General features: G+C 43.6%; 1 protein-coding gene and 1 long non-coding RNA gene across 2 annotated transcripts; both read right to left on the bottom strand.

Annotated features, from left to right (window-relative positions):
- Window positions 1-1,658: 1,658 nt before the first annotated feature.
- On the bottom strand, window positions 1,659-3,131 carry LOC6533196 (odorant receptor 65a). The gene is made up of 5 exons (XM_002093886.1): window positions 2,992-3,131; window positions 2,764-2,935; window positions 2,183-2,706; window positions 1,768-2,131; window positions 1,659-1,712 (listed from the first exon to the last, which is right to left on the bottom strand). The coding sequence occupies exons 1-5, from the start codon at window positions 3,129-3,131 to the stop codon at window positions 1,659-1,661; spliced, it is 1,254 nt and encodes a 417-aa protein (XP_002093922.1).
- Window positions 3,132-19,648: 16,517 nt separating this feature from the next.
- Window positions 19,649-20,211, bottom strand: LOC120321526. The gene is made up of 2 exons (XR_005561167.1): window positions 19,877-20,211; window positions 19,649-19,820 (listed from the first exon to the last, which is right to left on the bottom strand). It is a non-coding gene; the product is annotated as an uncharacterized LOC120321526 (long non-coding RNA).
- Window positions 20,212-25,857: the final 5,646 nt, after the last annotated feature.

The following is a 25,857-nucleotide window of genomic DNA, read 5'->3' as shown; positions in this document are numbered from 1 at the left end:
CATACAAATAACTGAGCTGGTACCGAAGCTCCCACTGACATCCCTGACTTCTGCCGACGATAATGTCGTCGTCTTGGCCCGGCTCTTTGAATGTCGACAGGCGAATCATCAGCCTATCGACGTTGCACTTTTGCCTTCTAAAGTGCATCTTATGCCGCGCCCCACTTCCCTGGCCACCGCTGGTTTGCCGGTGTATCTAACCAGCTCCTAAGCCCGGGCGCATGCATCATCATTATCATCAACGTAGCCAGCTGCATGCAAGCGAAAATCCAACTACTGCGCATGAATGAATCACGTCGCCGTCCAAGTCCACCGAGATCGCTGTTCAGATGCAAAACTTGCAACTTGGCAACTGCATCTCATGCCAATCGTCTAGCGAAAGTCGCGACAAAACTCTCTCAATCCCCCAGTGCCCAATCCCCAATCCCCAAAACCCCCAACCCCTTTGCATTCCCGATCCCCCGGCTTTTAGCTCCATCGATGCAGTCGGTCCTGTGTAGCCATAATGATGAATTAGGCTGCTGTCATGTCATGACAAAGGCGCTGCATGCAATTTAGATGGAAAACGGCCAAGAAGTGGGATCTTCAGGGGCTCAGGGGGCAAGACAGAGAAGTCGTCTAAGTAAATAAACACAAGCGAAATGCAATTGCAATAACGAATATTCAAATGTAAGTAGGAAGTGGCTTTTGAATGAGCCACAACGAGGAAAAGAAACTGCTGTCTGACAAATCGCTTGCTGTTCAACTTTGTCGCCGGACTGTGGGGTCTATTTTGTTTATTTGATAAAAAATTAAAAAAATCATTAAAATTCAAAATTACTCTTAGGCATAGATTAATATTACTTAAATATATTTAACAGAATGTTAATATTAGCTAGTAAATAAAGAGGAAATATTTAAATATATTGTAGCCAAAGAAATACTAATGTGTTTGCCCACTGTTTCTAGCTGTGCCCCCGAAATCCAGGCTAAATTTTGCTAAGCTTTTCACTTTTCGTGGCCAAAACCAACAGGTTTTTGCTCGTGCACATGCAAATTTGAGCGAATCGGATATTGTTTATTGGCCAAATTCGTTGGCGTTTGCTAATTAATTTGGGCTCCTTGTCGTTGGCAATTAGTGCGGCCCAGGAAGATGACATGTTTTATGCCATGTTGTCGTGGCAAATGAAGTTATTTGCCTCGTCCATGCTGCCAGAATGTCAGGATCGTAGCCCCACAGACCCTCAGACGCTTGGCCCCATCGCTGCGAAGGTTAATTGCCAACAATAAGATTCAATCAAGCTAATGACGGTGCAGTCAAACGCCAGCCAGCGACCAGCAGCCAACATCCATCGTTTTGAAAGAAAACCAGCCTTCAGCTTCCAGTTTCCAGAGCTGCCCCCACACAATTGCAATTTATGAGCCCAATCTTGGAGCGGTTGGGAAACAGTATTCCAAGTTGCATCGGGTGCAGTGGCGACCTTTTGGGGTTGCATGCATAAAATGCAGGCTCCTTGCGGAACTTTCTTTAAGTGGCCCCAAAATGGTCGATATCATTCTCAGACATGAGACTGATTTAATAAAGCTTGAGGTGTATTAATGCATTTAGCGCTTTGCCCTAATTATGTTTCTGTTAGTGATGATGGGGTATTAAACTAGAAATAAAAGACACACTAAGTCTACTCTAAGGTGTTTGCTAATATGGTCAGTATGGAATAGCACTGCTTTAGAATCTGCAAAAGGAAAGGGTTCAATTAAGTGCCGAAAACAGCTCAGAATATTGCTTACAAACATGTTGTTCTCCAAATTGAAAGGTGGAAATGGAGCTGCCCTCATGATTAATGGCTTTTGAGCTCTTTGAATGAAGAAACAAAATTGTCGGTGAATGGTCTTGGATCCAACATTCGGGTCATAAGCTTCGTACACAGCCAAAGCCACTTGCTTCGATTCCTCCGAAAACATATCCCCGAATTTCGACCAGAACGAGAGGTGTCCCAGAGTCATTAGCAGGATAACCATATACTCGGCGGCCACTTGAGGATCCCTTTTGGCAGCCAATACCTCGAAAAGTGACAATGAGACGAGCAGAAAGTTAATCAACATTTGCATGATAAAAGCGCCATTGAAAATTTGGTTGCAGCGATCTGTAAGTCTGTTAATAAAGATATATATAGTAGTGCATAGCTTAAGGATAGATACCCACAGGATGATTTGCTGATGGAAATTGGTCATTCGACAAAGCTCCCTGAATAGCATCTCCTCATCGCCCAGGCAAAGTTCCTGCAGATTTCTTAGTTCGATGCACAAAACCCTTAGAGCAGAAGTTAGCTCGTAAAATATAGACACACCCATATTCTCCACAACACCCAGCCAAATCAGGAAGTACAACATGGTGATGCTTTGGGATACAAAGATAATGACATGGGCAATCGGGTGCTGCGCTGGATCGTGAAGTTGAAAGGGCCAGGCGACGTGAAAGGGTAATATCTGCGATTCAATCCAAAAAGGTGTGGACAATTTGATCAGCATAAAAATGATGAGACAGGTAAACCAAGAAATGACCACGGCCATAAACAATAGGAAACGCAAACGCTTGTTCTCTTGCACTTCCTTCCATCCAGGACCTTTCACACTCCAATGATAAATGTCCTCGAGAGCATCGATTATGACATCGATTTCATCAGCATATTGAGCATAGAACACCAGTCTAAAGCAAATAAATATGGTCTGTGGATTTGAAATGTTTATAATATAAGGTAGTCAAGGAATGCGTTTTCTTCGAACCGTTATTATGAAGACCAGATCTCGACCCAGATTGACAGTATCACCTATGTGTTCACGGGCGCCATAAACCAGAGATGCCATGGAAGTGAGTAGTTGAATCAGAACAAAATATTGCCAGGCCACAACCCTGGGCAGACGACGTGCCTCCGAGTTCCTAAAAAAACCTAAAGCTCTGTAAAAATAAATATTTCTTATATGCAAACACTGTAAATTCTTTTAGAATCATACTTAAGCTGTTCGCGAGTCCAGTAGGCGATGATGTGTCGGGATTTTGTCTGGGGAGCCTTGAAAACAGCCCAACTTTCGAGAAACGGCCCAAACAATCGATCCCAATTAGCATTTTTCCGCTTACTCTGCAGCTCGGTCATCTTTCAATACCGATCCAATACAAATAGTAGATGTATGCCTGACGACCTGAAATGTTAAACCGTTTTATACGCATACGAGGTGTGGAATTACTGAATAAATAACGAACTTACTGCTCATTATGCCAAATGGCTGGCCGAGAACTCTGCAGCTGCCACGGCCTGGGAAATGGGAAATGGGAAATGAGGAATGAGGAATGGGAAATTGGGAACGGAAAATGGGAAAACTCATATTTGCAACTGCAATTATTGGCGAATACTCGCGAATGACGTCCACTTAAAATCCAAGGAGCAGTCTTCGAGTGCCAGCTCCGATTATCGGAGGAGAACCTCTCTCGTTGCCACACTGCCATTGTGGGCCCATTGTTGTTTGGCTGCCCGTTTCGAATGCATGTTGCAAGTCTTTGGATTTCTAGCCGCCTGGTTGGCAACGAAAGGCAAATTTGCACACTCGGTGCGGTTCTGCAACAATGTTTGCACTTTTCTTTCGTTATCGTGCGTTCTGCTGGCTTTTCCCCGCTCCATTTAAGGCAAACCGAAATGCATTTTACAGTTTTACCTTTTGCAAATCTCTAACGGCCTGCCAAACGAACAAAATATTGCCTTGGCCAAATTTGGTAGCCCCAAAATCGAAGGTGGAGTGGCGATGCACTTTAAAAAACATCATTTTAGATCGTTAGTATCAGTAAAGTGAATCTTTTGCCCTTCATGTAAGAAAATGTTAAGGCAGCAAACTTTGTACTTAAATAAGTAGAAATATTAAGGCACCACGCTTTGTACTTAAATAAGTAAATGATATAGAGAAATTTTAGCTAAAACTTCTGGCTCAATATATTTCAGTCTGTCCAACCTTTTAGTTTAAATCCCTTCAGAATGTAGGATATTAAATTTTAACTGTCTTGAGTTCAAGTTTGCCAGAAGATACGTTTTGTTTGAGTGTGGCACGTCTGCTGAGCCTGGGGCGACTTTTGACTTTTACTATCGTATCTCGCTCCACATGAGGCACACATCACCCACACGGCTGGGACTTATTAATCTGGATAGCATTTAGTGAGGACTTGTCGCCGCATATTTGGCCAGTGGCTGAGATGTGGAAACTGGACTTGGATTGGATGTGGCAGATACGTTTGAAACTTGTCCGGTGAATGTCGTTCGCTTCATTAAGGCCACAAAACAGCGAACATCAAACGGCAAACGACAAACGGCAAACGGCAAACGACAAACGGCAGACGGCAAACGACAAACGTTGCAACAATCAGACAGACAGACAACTCTGCCAATTTCCATCAAAAGTAGTAGGTAGGTAGTGGTAGGTTTTCGGCTAGACCAAAACAAACATCGATCGATTTTGGGAACTGACGGCTCATGGAGCTGAGCTTTCGCTTTGAGGCAAAATTGCGGCTCAAGTACAGGTAGCACTACAATTTGCGCGCTTGTCAAGTGTACGACAACATTACGCGCAATTGTTCAATGTCAACGCATTTGATGAGCATGAAATGCCTTTGCCGTTGCCTTTGTGGATGGATTGCTCTTGTCAGGGAATCTGTTTCTGTTTCTGTTGCTGCTGCTGATTCTGATTCAGAGACTGTGGTTCTTGGCTCTATTGCCGCTGCCTTTGGCGAGTCTTGTCCAAATGCATTGCTTCTGTACCCGCCAAAGGCTCCCTAACCATCCATTGTCCCTGCCATTCAGAGAGTGCGGTCGTCACCAGGAGGCTGCAATTCCCATGTGCTGCCATGTTCTCTGTGATAACGAAGCCCAGCTCCTCCGAGCTGCTCCAATGCTCCATTGTCGCTGGGACTCTGTCCTGTGCCGCGGTGTACTCCATTCCGTCCATTGGCCATCCGTCCGCTGGCCATGACAACGCTGACAATCAAAAATGCGCCGTATGAACTCAATTAAGGTTGCTCCTAGGGAGACCAGGTGGGCTGCACTGGCTCTTCAACGTACGATCTGCTCTGCAATGGCCAGTCAGAATGATTCAAACAGGTCATTTTGAAGCTTTTTCTGAAATAACTACAGTAGAATCCGGTTATAGCGACTTTCAAGGGACCGACGATAACAGAAAGGTGAAAAAAAATATTTTATGTTTATTTTATGATTGACAATTTAATTTTTTAATCAAACAAAAATTTTAATCAATTTAATTTAATAACATGGGTTTTTAAAATATCCGATTTTTTACAAGAATTTTTTTTTCGATTTTTTGATATAAAATATTCAGTTTTTTTACGATAGCAGTAAAAATAGTTGTCCAAATGTGGAATGCCATACTTCGTTGAATTTGTAACAAAATTCCCTATCGATCCATGTACATACATTGAAATGCTAATTTTTTGCCATTTTTCGCAAATTTTGATGATGGTACCCCTTATCGAAAATGCAAAAATTTGTCAAATTTTTTTTTTTCAAATATCGGAAAAGTGGGGATAGAAATAGTTAGCTATGTTTATTAGCAGCACAAAACAATTTTCCTTTTAGTTGTGCAGCCAGTTGTGGCTAAATTATGGCAAAAACGCTTATTGGAAATACATATGTAGTTTTCAGAGTTTTATAGTTGGAAATATATACATATAAAAAACATAGATTATGCAGTCATTCACAATTTGATGTATCCACTGGACTTTACTATTGTAACAACCACGACTTAACCATCATAAAACCCACAACGAATGGCTTTAAAAGATAGTCCTGTGAAATCCACATAAAATTAACCTTAAGATGCCTCTTGATCGGATCAAGTCGGTTATCAAACTTCACAACTACCTATTTGGATTGTATCCATATCGTGGATAATCCATAAATACTCCCAGATCCACAGCCCGCGGTATCTGCAACGCCCCAAATAATGCCAGCTTCAAATTTGAAAGGCCAACTTTTATTACAATTGATAATAGTTGCAGTGATGCAGTGGGGCAAGAGATTGCACGGCGGAGAGTTTCAAGTGATTTTTCGGTTAATAAATGCATCAAAACGCTGTATCTAAAGCACTTTTATGTTGTATAATTAATCACAATTATATATTTCTATGGTCCGAGTAAATGGCCGGTACAATGGCCAACAAAGCGAAACGGCTTTGACTCCGTGGCGCCACGGGGGTTCCCCGATATCGCGGGTTCAGCGGCAAGTTGGCCAAGCGGCGCACTCAAATTTTATGACTCTATTATGAGCGTGGCGGTCAAGTTCTGCAGCAGCACCGGCGACTTCTTCCAGCCTTTCGCCCCTCCCGATTTCCCAGCTCCTCTAGAACAATAGGTTCCGGAGGTGGCCCTGCTCCTGACCCTCGTCTCACTCTCTCCGGCGCTGTTTGCATTTGCTCTCGAGTGGATGCCACAGATTTCAGCACTCAGATTATGCAACACACACACACAAGCACACTCGACGTAATTTATAACTGAGCTAAAATAGCTGAGGAAAAACCTTAGAGGCAGCAACAAAAAAAATTGAAAGCCAAAGAAAATCTGGGAAAATAAAAAAAATGTACAAAATATAATGCACACAAATTTGCGTCGCCCCGCGGCCTTAGAAAAAACTGCGAGCCTCTTCGTAAAGTGTTGCTGCACTGAGAAATATTTGTTAGTGCGTCTTAAGAAATGTATAAAATATTATTATTAGCGATCTAATCTTAGATAAAAGAAATTTATTTAAAATTATTTTATTGTACTGCATTAAATGCTAATATTCGGATAATCTGAACAAATTAACAGATTAATTAATGTTTAATACATATTTATAATATATTGTTGAATCTGCCAAACATAATTTTTACAGTATGGATTCCGTTGGCCACTCTGACCCCGGCACATGTGTTGGTGCCACCTTCCAGCCATGTGTCTCCCGCTGCCACGCCCCCAGCCCCCAAGTCCGCTGAAGCTGCTGTTGTCGTCGCGCTACAATAAACTGCATTCCTGGGATATTAATCACAGCGGCACTCGACTGCACTCGACCACTACCAGTGCTCCACTCCACAATATACTACACAGTGCACTGCATTTTGCGGCACTCGACGCTTATGAATAACTCCTGACTGCAGGCGACTTGAGTTCGAGCTGCTGGCTTAAAGTTCGAGACGGGCTAATGAAAGTTGTGCGGACACATCTATTGGCCACAGTGCTCTGCAAATATTGGCCAGACACAACAACAGTTTGTCACTGGTGTATTTTTTGTTTTTTTTGGGGGCCAGGACATCGGTGCACCATCACAACATAATCCACTCGAACGCTGAATATTTATTAGCAATATGCGATGTACGAGAGTATTGGGCTTCGATTGGATTCGATGGAGGCCGTTCATGCGCAAACCGCTAAGCAAATGCAGCTCGCGTTCGATCGATTGATAATGGCATCGGACCGGCAACGGCGGCCAACAACACCTAGCCAACGGGCTCATGCCACTGCAACAATGCAACAGTGCAACAACAGTGCAACACTGCAAGAGTGCAACATGCAAACTAAGGATAGGTCCCGAACCCACTCCCCATGCACAGGGAAAAGCATAGTACATGAATATTAGCCAATGCAATCTTGATTTATTTGCGCTGCCTTGTGCAAATATATATTTTAGATTAACATACTTTGCAGCCCGAATAATGTGTTTTAAATCAATTCCCATAAACACGGACTCCAAAATAAAATCGTATAATATTATATAACCGGCTGTTTAAAGACTCTGTAATACCAAAGATGGGTAATAAAATGATATCAATATCAAGATGCATACCATTTATAAACATTGAATATTCCATGTTATAAAAATCTAGTTAGCAGTAGTTCATTTATGTTTTAGCCTTGTTTATATGAACCATTTGCATTTAAAGCGTATTAGCTATGCTAAATTCGTCTCTAAAATGTGAAATATTTTTGATAGAATGTAGACTATTTCCCCCAGTGTGGGATTGTGCTCCCAGCTCCATCGCCAGTCCCACCGCCGAAACACAATTAATATTTATGACCTTGCCCGCCTGATATATTTGCCTGGGCGCACACACGTAAATGCTGCGATTTATCATACGGTCGCGTTCGCAGTTCGCTGGTCTAGTAAATGAAGAGGGGGACTTGGGGATTTGGGGAGGGTGATATGCTAGTATGGCCGATATGGCCGCAAGGATAATAGAACTGTTAACATGGGAATAAAATTTCGAATAAAATGCAATAGATTTCATCTAAATGGCTCGCCATGGCCGAGCGCTTTGCACTACACAAATGCAAATTCGAGAATCGTTGGGAAAATTGGGAAAATTTCCATGAAATTGCCCTTTTTGGTATTTAATTAATTCAAACGTCACTAATTAGCTGACAAAAAAACGCAGCCATGTCAAAACGAAGCCAACCTGCCGCTCTGCCGCTCCTCCACCTCGACCTCACCTGAACTCGGTCTCCCAAAAGCGGCAAGGGCAGCCTCACCTGGGGGCAGGTAATTAAGTCAACTCCCGTTGGAGGAACAGCAGCGGCAGCCACCACCAAAACAGCCAGAACTCAGCGAGCGAAGGGGATTCGAGGTGATCGTACCCTGTAAGTCAACTTGAAAAGTATTCAGCATGCAATTTAATGGAATAAATGAAACTTAATGAAGATAACTCCACGAAATCCAATAATAAGCAAAATATATATTAACAAACTCAGTGGAAAAAGAATTTATAAGTAAGAGTTTAATATTCATCTCTCTTTATATTTATTATTTTATTAAATGTAATTTATTACCGAGCAAGTTGAAAACTCTTTTTTCTTATACTCTGCAAGTGACTTCATATGACTTTGTTATAAGTGAAAATTATAGTAAATATTTTCCAATTTTCCCTTATATGGACATCTGTGCACACCCCAAGTTTCCCTTGATACCCTGCATGTAACCACCTCGCCTGCTTTTCTTCGGCAAGTGCATGCATATTTTAGCATGAAAATATTCATAATTAAAGTGCGTGAGTCTCGGGGTCGCTCCTCTGGTGGTTGCTGTGAGTGTGTGTGTGTGTATTATTGTAATGGCATAATTAATTTATTAATTAGTTTTGTTTTCGTTTGCTCTCGCTTCCTCGCTCTTGTAAGCCAGGAACCAAAAACCAAAAACCAGCTGAAGCGTGAGCCATCTCCGCGGGAGGCGTAGTATGAACTCGGTAACTCCGGGTGCTGGTATAAATATATACCGCGTAATTGGAGCTGCCCACGCACAGGGTCCCATTGTCCCAGACCCAGACATTCAGTTGACCAAGTTGGTTCAGTTGGTTCAAGGCAGTCAACAGTAGCTGCGACAACAATTAAATCCCCCCCTCGCGATGTGCGCAATTAACAAGTCGCAGTCGAAAACAGATTTTTATATGCAACTTGCAATGCTGCGGCGCTTTTCATTGCCGGTTATGTGAGCAATGCGGCATTGGCAAAAACAAAAATAAAACAAAAAAAAAAAAGAAATATATCGACGACCTCCATGGTTGCCAAAGTCGAACGCATAGCAGGCAGGCAGACAATTGAAAAATTGTCGCCAGATCTTAGCCAAGAGTCGCCGGGGCTTTGAGCCCGGCTTTCATAGGCATACCTGTCGCGCATACCCCGAATCCCATTCGAATTGACTGACGACGATTGTTTTTCATTTGCCATACGCTTTTCGTTCCTTTTCGATATGTGCGAGCATTTTTTTGAGGCACTGTTCCCGCCGTCTTGTGTCGTTTTAGCCAACTCCACTCCCATGTTGGCCTGCCTCATTGTCATCTGCGTTTGGAAATTCATTCTGTAAGAACCGAAGCACAACTCTCTCTTTCCGCAGTCGATTCATCTTATTCTAGTAATTTACGTACATCAAAACTGCCCTGTTTTAACTGGAGTTCTAGTATAAAACTATATATCTTTTAAACATAATTTTAGTTTAAATATTTTCGTGGTGTAGCTTGAAAGGTACGCAAAGTCAGTCAAGCCGAAGTCAATGAATGTGAATGGAATTCGCGGAACGAACTAGGCTTGTTCTGTGCGCAAATCAATGGAATATTTTTTGATGACTTTTCGGAATGATGGTCCCGGAATGAGGAACCTTAAATCGATGCCCGAGCAATTGCAATTTCCATAGGCCACCGCCCATACCCCACGAAAACAAAAACCCATACTCACTGTCAAAGACGGGTCTTTGTATCTCTTCCCCAGAGGCGCCTAAAACACTCAGATAACCGATAATCGCCGTCTCGAGCAGAACACTCATTCAGTTTTCTGCTGGGGTTGTGCAACTTGTGCAGTTCTTGCAGATCGTCGGAATGCAAAGAATTGAGACAATTATTTGCACATTGTGTACGGCGGAGACAAGTTCGGTATTGGGCTGGCTTTTGTCAGAGCCAATTCGCATGCGTGAGATGCTGCCGCCAGAAATTTGCGAAATTCATTAAATAAAAGTCGTGAAGACCCTCCGCCAGTCTCCAGTTAACCAGTCCTCGTTCACCCTCCTGCAAAACACACAAACTGTTCGAAAATATTTGACAAAACGCCACTTGCGAGATGCCGCCGAACGTTGACTTTGTCCATTTTGGGATGCCGGCCACGAAATGCGGTAGGTAGTTTTTCTGCCAAGTTCAAGTTCGTATGTTTTACCCAGCAACTTCAATTGGAAAGTTTCCTTCTTTTCGTTTTGGTAGATAGAACTTTGAGGAACTTTGGTCCCAATTCAGCAGTTCCAGCTTGATTTTATTTGCCCGGCCACGCCCTTTTCATGTCCGTTTCGGCTGTTAATTGAATCCCTGCTGTTGTTGTGTTGGGGCTACAAAAGCGAAATTTCATGGCAAAAACTAGCATTAGTCACTCAAAACAGTGTAGTCAAGTTGGCCTGCAGCTTGGCGCTTGCCGCTTGCCGCTTGTGGCGGCCTTGAGCCGGAAGTCTGGACCCGGTCTGGTCCATCTCCTCCGGGTATTAGACACGTTGCATGTTTATGCAAATGCCCGACTGTCTGAGTGCTGCGGCGTCTGCTTTGCTGCTTTTCTGCTTTTCTGCCCCATGGGGCGCGAAAGGCACACTTGTCTACGACCCGCCTGGCAATTAACCAAAGTTTAGGCAACTCCCTGGCTCATTTCGGGCCATTAAGGTGTTGGCCCAAACACTTGCACCCCGGGCCACAACAGCTGCCAGTCTCGTGCTGCCCCAAAAAAAAAAAACAAGAAATAAAAATACATTCATATGTATCGAGAACGGGGAACATATGTTCCTGCTCCAGATAGAATTTCAATAAGGCAAATCTAAAATGCAAACAGTGCCTTCTGTCCGTTTGTCCGTCCGTTGGCACAAAATATAAAATTACAAATGGCAAAAATATTGGCGTACGAGGGTCAAGCGACTGCTGCCTCATTTATTTGCGCTGCATTTCCTGGCCGAAACAGCAACTCTGGCAGTAGGGGCCAACTTGTTATAGTCCTGATGGTGAACGTTGAACGCTGAACGCTGAACCTGAACCTGCGGTTGTGGCAAGTTGCAAAATTCATGCGCATGTTTGTGCCTCATTTTTGGACATTTCGCAACGACGTCGGCGACATCGACGCTGCCAGGGCCAAAGTTGCAATGCGTTTTGTGCGAAACGGCAGTCGATCCCCGCCAGCAATCCTCCCTCCGCAATATCCTCGAAACTCCAGGCCATCCGCCGCGTTTCGATTCCAGTCCCAGCTCCAATTCCGAGTCGCATCCGTGTCGCATCCCATGTCGGACACAACGCATAGATATGTGAGCAGCATCCACGAAGCACTGAAAAAAAAGGTCAGGTAAATGTTAGGAAATGCATATAATTTATTTACTTTCCAAGTTACAGTTCCTTCAATAGCAACAGTTTTGCTTAAATTCCACTTCACTTGGTTATGTTCCACAATCATCGTACCAAGACATACCTTTTCTTATTACACATAGTTCTGTTTTTTCCCAGTGCAGCTGTACATATTATGCATATATACACATGTAGGGTATAAACTCATTCAATGTATTTGGCTGTTTATCTGTTTGCTTTGGCTTGTTTGTTTGTTTGCGCTTAGCTCGCACATCGTTTTCAAAAATCGAAATTGAAATATGAGCCCCCAGTGCCGGGATCCTATATATGGAGACTATATGGAAAGCATTTCTGCTGCAGTTGTTACCATCGTTGCTGTAGCAATTCTTGGTGTTTATGCCAAATATATTTTATCTAAAACAGAGGCAAGTGCCAGAGTTTAAATGCCAACGGAGGATATCAGCGAAGGATACAAGCCAAGCGAGTTGATGATGAGCTTCTCTGCCGGATCGGATTCCACCTTTTTTTCCCCGGTTTTTATGGGAACCCAAATGAGCCTCATTTTGTGTTGTATACGCATTGATTTTCTGGTATTATGTTGGGCTGTTAAATTAATTTTAATATTATATCTCGCTGAGCGTATACAAAAGAAGGCAAACATTTTAACATTTTTATAAATGCATCATTACAATGCGTTTTATTGGCAGGCCGGAGGAGATGAGATGTGAATGTGAATGTGAATGTGGGCAGAATACTGCTCTCGTATGGATTACTGATTTATGGCACTCGACTATTCATTAAAGAGCCGAATTTTAAGCATTGATTTTATTTGATTTTAATGTCCAGCGCCGCTTGAGCCTGTTGATATTCAAGGCTATTTATCTGCCGCGGACGCAAATAAATCGGCTGTAAAATGGTCAAATGATAGCTCCATAGCTCCATGGCTCCGCCCGCGGGGACAAAAGAACCGCTAACGCCGTCATCGGGCTTCGATTCGAGGCCCTCCATCATCTGGCCCAATGCGACGCCCCTCATTCGGGCCATAAATTTGTGCAATTAAAAATTATGGTGAGTTTTTTTTTTATTTTTTTAACGGTTGATATGAAAGAAAAAACCCGAGCGCCGGGTGGGAAAAAAAGGCCAGAATTGAGAATCCAGAACACAAAACCCACTTGCCCAGCTGGTCGATGGAAATGAGGAAATTTATGAGCCCTGGTGCTGGCAGACTCTTGGATGCATTTTGCCTGCGACTTGGGCAAATAAATCAGAAATCCGAAATCAAAGTTAAACGATTCCCGGCGCAGGGCCGTAAACTCTTGGCCCCCATTTGGGCCACTTGATCTATGTGTGTCTACCGCGTTCTGGGGGCATCGTAAAAACGCAAGTGTTAGTCAGGTGGAACGCTACCCCGCTGAGCTGGTGTCACACTGCAAAAGGAAGTGCTAGCCCGAAAGTTTTATTTTTCAATTTTTTATTTACTATTTGTGGCATAAATCAAAACGTAAATATATGTATGCCAGATTTTAATGTCGATTGTAAACGAAGAGCAGGCTTGAAATTTTAATTAGCCAGCCAAGCAAATACTCGTATATTTTAACCCCAAGGGGGTCCGCCCACAAGTTAGGTTTGTCATAAAATAATTAGACCGCACGCAGTGCAGCCAACGCTCGGAATCTCCGGAGTTGGAGGAAGTTATTCATTCAGATTGATTTCGGGGCGAACGGGTTGCTCAGCTAGATTGCTGTGGCCTGTTGCCGATAAGCCTATTAAATCGTGACATTCTTCATGGCTCAATCGTAAATCATATGTGTGGCATATGCAACGACGACGCACATAGATCAATGTGACTCGATTGTTCGATTGGTTCGAGTGCGTGTTCGATTTTTAACGACCGCAGCGACGTGCACTGCATTTGAATGCCGACTTGAGCTGCAGTTGAAATAATAGCTGCCATGCATAATTATTCCCCTGTAGCGATAGTGTCGAGTGAGGGGTATATTTGTTGACGGAAGGGTTTGTACTTTCCAGGAAATTCGATACGAATTTATCAGACATCTTGAAGGATTTTATCACTCCAGTTAAACGATGATAGCTGGAAAATTGTACATGTTAGTTTGAATCCTTTTGGGAATTGCACTTTGATTGATTACTTAAGTAAGTCTTCATGGCCATGATCCATTGCTAGTAAACCAGAACATTGCAGCTTATATTACAACACCAAGTTTAGTAAGGTTTATTCGAAATATTAATGACCTAAAGGGGTTTCCCACGACATTTGACCACAAATTGTGCATGTTTTTATCAACAAAATCCAAAAGTCCGTGCGGGAGTCCGCTCACGCACACTTACCCATATCCCCAATTCCCCATTCCAATCCCAATCCGCATCCAAAATCCAGTATGCCCAATTTCAAATGTCACATCGCTGACATGGCTGCTGATGGCTCTAATGCCATTCACTTGACAGGCAACAAGCAGACGATAAATCGATTGAATATTACCAGCCCCTCAAGTGTGGAAGATTAATTTTTTCTCTGTTTCTGTTTTTTTTTTGGTTTTGATTTCTGGGGGTACGAGCATAAACAAACACGATGAGCATTAAGATCAAATTACGCGATAAGCGACAAGGCGTAGGCGATACATCCGATAGATAGGCCACCGCCCAGAACTCAACTGAAGAACCTAACGAATATGTCCAGGAATGCGGTGGCAATGGCCCCCGAAATGCGATCGATGGGGATAGTCTTTTTTAGGGGCTTTGGGAGGGGACTTGAAAAATATCAACACACGGTGATCGACAAATTGAAAGCTGGTGAGAGACGACGAGTAATGTGCGACGTGCGGTGAAAAATGATTTTCCCTAATGATCGTCAGCCAGAGATTGCTGGCAGCGAGATCAAGAGGCCAAATATGAAGGAGAATCCAATGAAAAATAACGAGCAGCCTGAAATATAACTAAACATAAAATCGAAAATGGCAAACCGTTAATACAAAAAGCCAGGCTTAGTGGCCAAGTGGCCAAGTGGCGGGGACAGGACACAAACAGTATAGGAGAATAGAAGACTGGGGATCCGATCCGTTTGTCGACACCAGCAACATATGGCCGTGGATATGTGAAAATGCCAGCGATTGAAATCAAACGCCCACTTGGAACTTGAACTCAAGCTAGGCCATGGAAATTCATTGCAATTTGCATAAACCAGGCTTTGGGGAGAACCAACCAACCAGCTAACAAAAAAAAAAGTAGACAACAACAACAGCAAAAAAAGAGGAATACTGACAATTGACAACGGCAACAGCAACTCCAGCAGCAACAACAAACGGCAATGCAGCAACAGTTGCTGCCTGCTCAAGCCTAGCGAAATTGTCAATTCGGCAACATGTTGCTGGTTGCCAGTTGCTGGTTGCATGGTCAAGTGCAGAAACAGGTTGCTGCTTCCTCGCTGCAACTGCAATTGCAACTGCAACTGCAGCTCTGATTCCGACTGCTGCTGCTGCATTTGCTGCTGCTGTTAGATGGCCGAGTGCAGATTGCTGTCGCTGGCTGAGACGCCTGAAATTTGTAGCAGTCAGCGGACCTGGCCTGGGTAATTGTTGGCAACGTGCAGCGCCAACGTCCCAGCTTGCAACACTCAGAAAAAAATATAAAAAAAATGTTCATGCTTCTATTATGCGCCTAAAAAGGTAAGTTGCATTTACAAGTGTTAATAACCATTTTAAACAATATATCTTAGAGTATCTGCCAGTCATACATTTTTGTGGCATCAATCTAAACTTAACCGTCCAAACTCTGAGATAGATTCCAATATATATATATTTTTAAATTACTTTAACAGTTGTTTTTTCCAGTGCTCCTGCTTGGTGCTTTTTGCGCTTTGTCGATTGTTTGATAGTCAGAGACTGATGATGACCATCAAAATGATGCATTCGTACACCCATGAGTTTTGACGTGAAATCAAAGTCGTCGCTTCGGCATAAATTTTGTGGGAAACCAAACTCAAAAAAAAAATATAAAAAGAAGGAAAACCGAAGGAGCAGGCTGTTTGCCTCTGCCGAGATTAATGCGCAAGTCAATTGAATGGCGAGATTCATGCAATTGCTGGCCGGAAGCGATGATCTTGTTAATTTGATAGCCTAGCCCCGTTGATTCCTTAACCATGCCATATATCATCATTAGAAATTTGCGAGTTTTCAACGCATTCGCACACGTACAAGCGCTGCAGCGCTCATAATTGCTGCCGCATTGTGGGGCAGTGTGAGTGGAGTGTGCCACGCCCACTTTGTAGTCTGGTGGCCCAGATTTTCCGGCAGCCCGAGTTACAGTTAGCTCATGTCGATGTCCGCCTCCTTTTTTATAGTTTTATAGTTTTTTTTTGTGTTGGTTGCAGTCGTGGACTGGCAATTAACACTCAGCCGGCAACAAATCAATTTTGCGCGCTGTTTCCGCAACATGTTGCATGTTGCAGGCTGCAAGTGGCAGGAAGATGCGTACCGAATCGATTTGGACACACTGTGATGCCCTGCGCCACACACATACAGCACAGTATGTCTAAAAGTCAGCACCCACTCCCCTAGAACGGCAATAATTGCTCCAGTTTGGGCCAACAAATTGGCAGTAGGATGGAGAGCTGTTGGCCAAGTTTCTCTAGTCACTTGGCCACATGGAATTTCAGCTCCTCGACGAGACGACCAAACGCCTTTCGCATACGAAATGAGACAGCAGCCGGATGGGATGGCATGGCATGGGATGGGATGGGATGTGAGCCGATGCTAAAGCTGGCGAGGATCTCGGATCATGGGACCTCAATGAAGAGGTTTTCCGCTGCCAGTTGCCGGCCATTCCTCTTCTTCACATTTTGTTATTCACTCGATAGCCAGGCCTTTGCTTTTGCTTTTGTTTTTGTGTTTTTTTTTTTTTGGTGGCGTCGTCCATTTCCATGCTCAATTTTCCAATGTTTCCTGTGCCGAGCGAACAACCTGGCCACGTCGACGACAGCAGACCTCGGAATGCGTTGGGGCAAGCCGCGCAAGCTGCAAACAATTGCGATTATCGAACGTTGCAGCTACCTTTTCGTACGGGTATCTTTCCACAAGCAACTTCTGAGAACTGAAAACCACATGTTGACCACATAAAAGGTAGCTAAGGTATTAAAAAACATATTTTTCAAGTTATAAAAATCTACTTTTCAAACTTTTTCCTATGAGACTAACTCCAATCTAGTGCAGAGTATTCAGTTTACATGGCTTAAAAGCCAAACTCAGTTTGCGGTACCTGGGATGTCTGACTGGGCTGTGTTTCCGCCTCGTATTTATGTTTTTGGCCTGCGACTGGCTCTTTTGTGCGCCGTTGTGTGCGGGGCAATGCGATATAAATTGCAGATTTCTAACGCAATTTTCATAGCTGCATCCTTGCCGCGACTTTGACAAAGCCCATTGTAGTTGTTGTTGCCAGCCAATTGGTTCTGGCTTGTTGCAAATTTCAGACATTTGCACTCGCATTCCCCTTTAGCTCAGTATCTGTGAATTTCTCACCGCACTTTTTGCGAAAACTCTCCATAATTTTTGGCTATGATAATTTTTAGTGCAACATGGCTATCTGGCATCTAACCTGGTTTCCAGGCACCATCGCGCTTCAAAGGCGTTTCAAATGCCACCCAAATAACTGATCGTTAAAACTTACCAGCTGACTTTATGAAGAGATTAAACGGCTAAGGAATATCCTAGATCCATTGCGATTATTTATGTTATTACTTATTTCGAACATATCTAACATTAAATCACCGGACGCCAGTTGCATTCGTGGCATTACTTAAGATGCAAGAAAACAAAGAAATTACTACGCAGTCATGTCCATCTCAATTAGCATATCACACACATCAAATCAAATCCTTTTCCCCCGGCCATCCATCTTGCTTATAAGCCACATCTGTTGGCCATATCTTCTGCTTTTTATGGCAGAACACCTCCTAACGGCGCACTTAAGTCGGAGTTACGACATAGGATCCATCGGTGCCTGCCTTGCATAACATTTCCTTCATCAGCGTGGCTCACACACGGTGGGTTATTGAAAACAAGACGCACACGCCCACGTTAATATTAATTGACCATATTGCTGGGCCCAAAAGGAAAAGGGGCTTGTAAAGGGGTCTAAAGTGGGAGGGACAGGCGACAAGACAGAATGACAAAATGCAACAACAAATAATACACAATGTTCAATAATCGTCGATTGTCATTGGCATTGTTTTGGCCGTCTTGTTTTGCTTTATGACTGCTGCTGGTGGCGGGTGGCTTTGTAACTGTCTGCGGTTTCAGCCGCTGCTGCTGGCCAAAAGCTCGTGCCTCGCAAGCCAAGTTAACAAAACCGCCAACCCAGCCAGGCCAAGTCAGCCAGCCAGCCAGTCAACCAGGCAGCCAGCAAAATGTATTTCTTTTGACGGCGTCTGACAGCCCCTGTCATTTTATTAAATATGGTTTTTTCTTGATTTCCCAGCTCCACCGCACCACCGCACAACAGCACCACCCAAAGCATCACCCACAACCACCCAGCCGTCGCCTTTTATCAGTGTTCAAAATCCCGTTGTCGTTGTCAGTGCCAACAAGTTATGCGCTGCGGTGTTCGATTAACGGACATCAGCGTGGGTCGGTGGTGGTGGTGGTTAGGTGGTGCTCCTACCGGTAGCCAGTGCAACAGGTGTCTCGTCTCCTTGTGGGCTGTGTCACGTAGCGCTGCCTGTCAGGAGCAGCTTGTAATTGAGGCGGTGGCAATGGTGGCAACTGGCGATGGAGTGAGCTGGTGGGTGGTGCTGCATCCTTTTGGTATTCCAGAGCAGCACATGGCGATTATAGAGAATCGTCCCTCGGGCCAAAGGCTGCAGCCATGTGAGCCATAGGAATGTTAATGCAAAAATCCAGCAAAAGTAGCAGCAGCAGCAGGTGTTTGTTTACTACATCGCAGTTGCAACAGCAACAGCAGCAGCAACAAACTCATCGGAGCGAATTATGAACTATTAAGGCTCGTTAGTTCCGTATGAAAGGCGATTAAGCTAATGATAATAATATTGATAATTAACCGTGCAGCAACATTTACTCTAATTTGCCATAAACAGCGTGGAAAAAGTGCCGCAATTAATCAGGAAAAGTCGCTTGAATGCCACTCGCCATGTGGAGTTGTGGAGTAAACTATATAATGCCCACGCAAGGTATTCAATCAAAGAGCAAACGCCTGTTTATTTGCCTGCTTTTAGCAGCAACTCAACCATCTAGCACATACTCGTATTCAATTGAAGGCAGAGGCACCCAATCAGTGCTAAACACATTGGCATTTCGCTAAATGAGTGTGGGTACATAACTCAGGGCCCAACAATGCCGCTTTTTAGGCCCATCCAACTGCCAAGGCGGTTGCACTAATTGCGCTAATAATGGGGATTACCTCAGAGCTCGAAAACCCAGCGAAAGGTAACTCACACCGTGCTAAAGACTTCGAAGTCTAAGTAAAAAGTACACTTGCGAAAAATGGTTTTTTTAAATGCACTGCACATTCTTCTAAGCCTTTGGTGTTTATAAACTCTAAGCTAATGAGTTTTTCCCAGTGCAGCTAAGTAAAGCAAAGTAAAAGCAAGTCAAAGCTAAATAAAAATCGAGTCTAGTCGACGACGCCAACGCACTAATGGGCGCTTTGTAGTGCCAACTGCTCATGTGCTCATGTGCGCTCATGTTGGGGGATTTTGCCAGTGGATGCAGTGCACCCACTTCACACCACCACCTCTGCCGCCACTGCCAACTGCATGGGAATGCCGGCTAGGTTGACTTGGTTGGGCTCCTTTGCATGCGACGGGCGTTTATTGTAATTTCATTAAACGAAAAATAAACGCAAAAATAGCTAAATTGACTGCGACTCGCTGGCAGACGCAAAGACCCCTTTTTTTCCAGTGGCGCAATTAGAGCTAAAAATTATGGCACTCGACCGGTTGGCCACTTTAAATAGGTTGCAATTTATGAGAGCGGTACACAATCGTGGGCGACAGACATACCCGTGCATATGGGTGGTTAACTGGGTGGTGCAATGAGTTTGGTTGGCTGGGTGGTGCACTGATGCAGTGGTGCAACTCGTCATGGCAGAGTGAAAGTGGCATGTCGAATCCTTAATTCGCTCTCAATTGTTGCGGTCAGCGAATCGGCAGGGCGTTTGCACAATTTATCATCTCGGGCCCGCTCATCAAATTAAAGTGCAATTTAAATTCAATTAGCAATTTGCGTGTGCAGCTCGTTTTGGCAGCTCGGTCATGTCGCAAAACCGTCAACATGACAGGTAAAACCATCTCCTTTCTCCGCCAATGACAAACACACGTGGTGCATTCTGCTGCCACTGCTGCCACTGCTGCCCCTGCGTTGTAATGGAAAAGTTGCATGCAAATTGCAGAAAACCGCAACGAATTCATTAAAACAATTAGCCGAGCGGCAGAAGGAGCAACAGCTGGCCAATGATGAAGTTTCCGAACTGCCAGTCAACATTTCGACTAAACTTCAATTAATTTGCTTTCAGGCCACACGGAGCACTCACTGTCTCCTCAGAAGGAAAAAGGGTTTGGTTTGCGTTTTTGGTTAAGCTGGGGTAACCATGTAGTGCAAATATGATTGGTTGGGAAACCGAAAAGGGGAGTCGCCAATTGCATTCAATTATGTGTTTAACTAAACTCATTTCGGGCGCAAGTTTGTCACGAAAATGGAATTAGTTCGAGCACAATGTAGTATAGTGGTATGTGGGGCATTTCAACTCACATGCCATGAGTAGATGAGTTCACAAAAATAATTGCATTAAATAATGCCAAATTATTTGTGGTTAAATTGAAATACTTTATGCTTGAGTTTTGCTTGCAAACATGCTTATACTTTCAAGCCATAGTGTATCTACTTAATTATACAAATGAAAACCAGACACACGCCCACCACCCATTAATGTCCTTCGATTAAAGGCTTATCTCTACGGAAAATCTCTTCCTTGATCGTGTCCCCATCTAAGTGGCTTTGTGGATCTCTGCCATTATCGTAAAACAACGCTCGACATTCGCAATCCGCAGATGCAATTGCATTCCAGAGGCTTTAATGATTGCGCATCAAGCGAGTCGAAGCGTAGATAAGCGAGAATTTTATTGTTTGATTAGACCGCAAATCGAAATCCGCATCGAGTGGTGGGCCAATAAATGTTAGCTCCGCTAGTTTATGCGTCCATAAAAGATTCGCGACGGGATTATCCCAGTCAGTCACAGTCAGTCAGTCAGTCAGCCAGTCGATGGATACGATCAAGTGATCCGGCGTTCTGGCCGATGACTTAATGGCTGACCAGGCCAAGTAATCGTGCCTCGCAGTCATCAACAAAGTTGGTGCACTGCCACATCGACTGACTGACTGACGAGCCACGGGAGTTATAAAAATTCTACAATTAAAAGCGAAAGACGAGCAGACACACGGCAACAAAAAAGGCAGCCACAGCTGTCAATTATTTCGAGTACTTTTCACCAACGCCTCACGCAGGGCCACTGACAGCCGCAGCCGCAGCCGACTTTGAATCAGAAGCTGTATCTGAAGCTGTATCTGAAGCTGTATCTGTATCTGTATCTGTATCTGTATCTGAAGCCAAAACCTGGGGAAGCTTGCACCACAAGTCGGGCAAAAACCACCGGCTGAATGCCTGAAAATGCAGGGCAACTTCTGGCGGGGCATAAATATCGACGGACCCATCCATACTTGCAACTGCATACTCGCATGTTGCCCCGAACTGTCAAATTATTTCGATTCATGAATATTAACGCCCCAACAACGTCAGAAGCCGCAAACAAGATGGGCAAAAACACAACAGAAATCGAGAATGAATCTGGTATCCTGAAAGGGTAATACTCTTTCAAAAATCTGGTTAACAGTGTAGCTTTAATAGGTATTACTTCAAGTAAGCATGGAGTTACCTTTGTTGCAGTTCTTAGAGTATCTTAGCTATGTTTTTAAAAAGAATTAATATATAGAATGAATAGTAAAAAAGGAACTATTATTGATCTTTAAGTTCAGAAAAATTCTAAAATTTGTAAATATTATTTTTAAGGGCATTGAAAAGGGAGGTAGGTAAAGATCAGCTTGGGAATACGACGTTCAGTGTCCAAGGAGCCGTCGACATCCTCGTAATTGACAGCAGCACTTCGATCCCCTCGCCTTCATTGCTGGCGGGTGCTTTTAGTGTGTGCATTTTGGTCTCTTTACCGAATTTATCAATTAATTAAAATTCGTGCATTTTTACAAAAATGAATATATATTTATTGATGTCTGCTCGGCGCTGACCAACGGATGCATTCCGGCATTTATTCGGTGGTAAATGCCATTTTATTGGCGGCCCGTCGCCGCAGTCAATGTCACACAAATTATGCAATTTTTTCGCCACAATTTTAACTCGTTTTTGGTAATGATGGTAATGAATCGCCTTTGCCTCTTTTATATATTTTATGCCACACATATATATATTTTTTTCCCCCCCATTCGATTGCATTGCTATATATGGCAAATGCGGTTGTTGACCTTTAAAAAGGGGTTAATATTTTTGAGCATAATATGGTTTAGATAGATTTCTGGTAGGAATTGATGTTTTTCTGTTTGATTACAAACCATTTTGACTTTTTAGAAAGTAATATCTTTCACTTTGCGCTTCGAACCCATCACTTTTGTCGCATTTTCAAAGTGAATTTCTTGTGGTTTCTGCGTTATTTTTTTTATTTCTTGGGGCTTTTGAAAATGCAGTGCAAGGCATTGACCAAAAATGGTCTTACCTAATTTTCCATGAGTTCATAAATCAATGTCAGAGCCGCTGCATTGATTGTCTTCAATTTGTAGCCAGGGTTGCTGACCTCAAAGCTGCCGGCTACGTGCTGTGGCAATTATGTTTGCCACCGGTTCACTTTATGTGCCCCAGCCACATGCTCGTAATATAATGCAATATACTCGCACAAGGCGATATAAAATGCCATGGTAACGATGTATGCCGTAGGCCAAAGCCATAAACCGAAAACTGTAAGCTGAAAACCGAAAATCCTTTGTGTCATCGAGTCATTAGCATATTGGGGGATTTGCATTAACACCTTCACCGGATTATGTAATTTCCTAGGCCAGCAGCAGCACCCAAGGAGCGTGACTCTTTGGCCCTCGCAAAAACACTTATTGTCCTTGTCCTTAAAGCGACACAATCTGGAACTACGCTCCACCGATTTGGGGTTCGGATTTGGATCCCAGGCATGCCTGCTGAGTTATTACACCGCCCGACGATGTTGTGCGCGATTTCGTGAGTGCATCTTATAATGCTATTAATTATTTGCATGTTCAGCACCTCGAGGAGCTCCGTTGCGTATGGGCAAGGAGAACCAGAAGGACCAGAAGGAGTACCTGCATCCGTTTCGTTTGGCTGCTAAATTTATGCCGGCAACACGAAGAAATTGTAACAACATGGCAATTTATTCCGAGCACCAACTGCTGCAAGCCTCGATTATTTCTCGAATTTTTTTTGCACCTCAGTCGCAGTCGCAGTTGCAAGTTGCAAGTTGCAGGCGCTCGGTTGCGGGAGTAAAAGTGTTTTATTCTATTTTATTTGCCTCCAGATCCCAGGGCGGGAGTTGCAAGGTCCCCGAAGAGCTCCTGCTGCTGCTGCATAAAATTTGCAAAACTATTTCACTGGCTGTTCTGTTTGGTTCTGGCCTGAAATACATTTCGCACACCTCGCCGGCATTTACATAGATATACGAGTGTGTCATGTCTGGCCATTCTTCCTGTTCGAGGCGTATTACTTCGGGGCTAACTCCTTTCTATGCTCCATACTCGATGCCATGCCATACCACTCCATATAGCCACATAGGTGACTGCGGGAAGGGAGTACGCTCTCATTGCACTTGCATCGAAAAATCTAACATACACTCACTTCCGGCGCGCCAATGCCATTTTGAGATAGACAAGAGTTGACAGTCGGATGGCACTGGGGATCGCTGGCTAAAGACTTTATTAGACGCCAAGAGTTTATGCTGTGCACTTGGAAAATAGTTTAGCAAGTGCGCGGAATATATTTGGTTGATAAATTATAATATATACATTTTTCCCTAAATATATTCCTAAAATATTTCATTACCACAGAGTGCTAAAGTTCCCCTCATCATCAGGCTGCTGCCTCTGAGTTGTCTTGGCCAATTTGCATTTGCAGCTGCGGCTGCTGCTTGAATACAGCACTGAATTTGAGCCGCTCTGTGTCGCGACCCGAAACTAAAAGTAAAGCGAAAAGTCTGGCCAAAAACCATAGGCACACTTTGCTAATTAGCCGCGCCGCGAGCGTCAAATTTGGGCCAAGGAACGTGGCGTGTAAACCAGACTTATGCACTCGTATGTGGCATCAAATTAATTAAGAGTCGAACGTGCCAAGGAGCCAAACCGCAGCGCATTTCTATGCAATTGCCAGGCTGCAAATAAGGAAAGCCTGACGAGCGCCGAAAAAGGCAAATCTGGGTGGCAAAAGTGTCAAAGCAAAGCCAAAAACACTGGCTAATTAATGATTATGATGCAGACAAGGCGAACTTCTAATTGAATAGCGAGTCGAAAAGCAGCGGGCCAAAAAAACCTTTTTTCCTGGGCTTCTAAGAGGACCACACACAGCGTTTTTGGGATACCCAAAAAGTATCTGGAGTGTATTCGAGTATCTTGTGGGTATGGGTATCTTCTTTTCTGGAGGACCAGACGACAAGCGGCCAACAAATTGACCTGCAACATGTTGTACAACAGCCATAAAGGCAGCGGCAGCGGCAGTCGCGTCGCCAGAGCCCGAAAAATAAAGAAACTTGTTGATTGCTCTATCCGAAAAATTAATTGGACCACACACGAAGAAAGCAAAACGAAGCGGGCTGTGCCCCCATATATATGTTGAAAGGACAGAAAGAGACGGCACCAGGCTGTCTAATTAGGCAAGCGGACAGGTGAGCGAAAGAGAGCGCACTACACAGACGCAGATGCATCGCGGATCTGTGGGTGTCATATATTTTAATGACTCGCGGCTCCCCAAAGACCCAGATCCCAATGACAGGCTGCATCGGAGTTGGACACTTTTATTATGCTAAATATTCTGGACTCAGTTGAGGTCCAAAAAAAAAGTTTGTTTAATAACAATAAGGGAGGTTATGGCAAAGTAAATAATTTCCAAATAATTGATTGCTATTTAAATGTTCATATATAGAATATATATCTTATATAAAAATATTGAATTTAAAATATTAATTTATTGCTATTTAAATGTTCATATGTAGAATATATATATATCTTCTATAAAAATATCTATATCTATACATATAAAAAGTATCTAAAATAAACCAAATATATTTGCAATAATTATCCACTCTCCTTTAGCCAAAATTCTTCAAGGGCCTTGGCCATAAAAAATCCGCTTTGGCACCACCAGAAACGGGCTAAAAGCAAAAAGCCAAGCGATCAGAGTGATAACCGCAGCCGTCGAGACCAAAATGAAATGGCAAGGCGGTGCGAATGGCTTGCATAAATCCATGTGAAATGCAACTGGCAAGTCGACGACTGTCCTGAATTCGCCCTGCAACCGAGTCGTTAGGCTGAAATGCAAATCAGATGCGGATTTGGATTTGCTTTTGGATTCGGTTGCGGAATCGGAATCGAATTCAGATTCCGCATATGTAGGTCTCCAGGGTGTCACTCTTAACCTTATTTTGCCGCCTCATAAATGGGCCAACAACAACAACAAATGACGAATGGAATGGATATTTTTTTGCAGACATTAGACGTTTTGCTTTCTCTCTCAATTAGCGCAGCGATCGGAATGGAATTGTCGAAAGAAATGTTTGTCAATTATCGAAACAGAATTCATGGAATGACCAAACTTGGCCCGTTTGACGTTTTATTGACTCGCGTGACCCCCAAGGCTCGTTTGATATATGGTCAGGAGGTCGGCGAATTAATTCCGCAGCCAAGAACTTGG

This window comes from Drosophila yakuba, chromosome 3L, assembly GCF_016746365.2.
Source record: "Drosophila yakuba strain Tai18E2 chromosome 3L, Prin_Dyak_Tai18E2_2.1, whole genome shotgun sequence".
NCBI lineage: Eukaryota > Metazoa > Arthropoda > Insecta > Diptera > Drosophilidae > Drosophila > Drosophila yakuba.
The sequence above is the reverse complement of the archived record's forward strand: the minus strand, read 5'-3'. Positions and strand labels throughout refer to the sequence as shown.

Excerpts from the sequence above, each read along its gene's own strand:
- LOC6533196 (XM_002093886.1), bottom strand. The coding sequence starts at position 3,131 with ATGACCGAGCTGCAGAGTAAGCGGAAAAATGCTAATTGGGATCGATTG. Across the intron at positions 2,936-2,991 it reads TGGACTCGCGAACAGCTTAA|AGCTTTAGGTTTTTTTAGGA; the intron begins GTATGATTCTAA and ends TTATTTTTACAG. Across the intron at positions 2,707-2,763 it reads ATCTGGTCTTCATAATAACG|ACCATATTTATTTGCTTTAG; the intron begins GTTCGAAGAAAA and ends TCAAATCCACAG.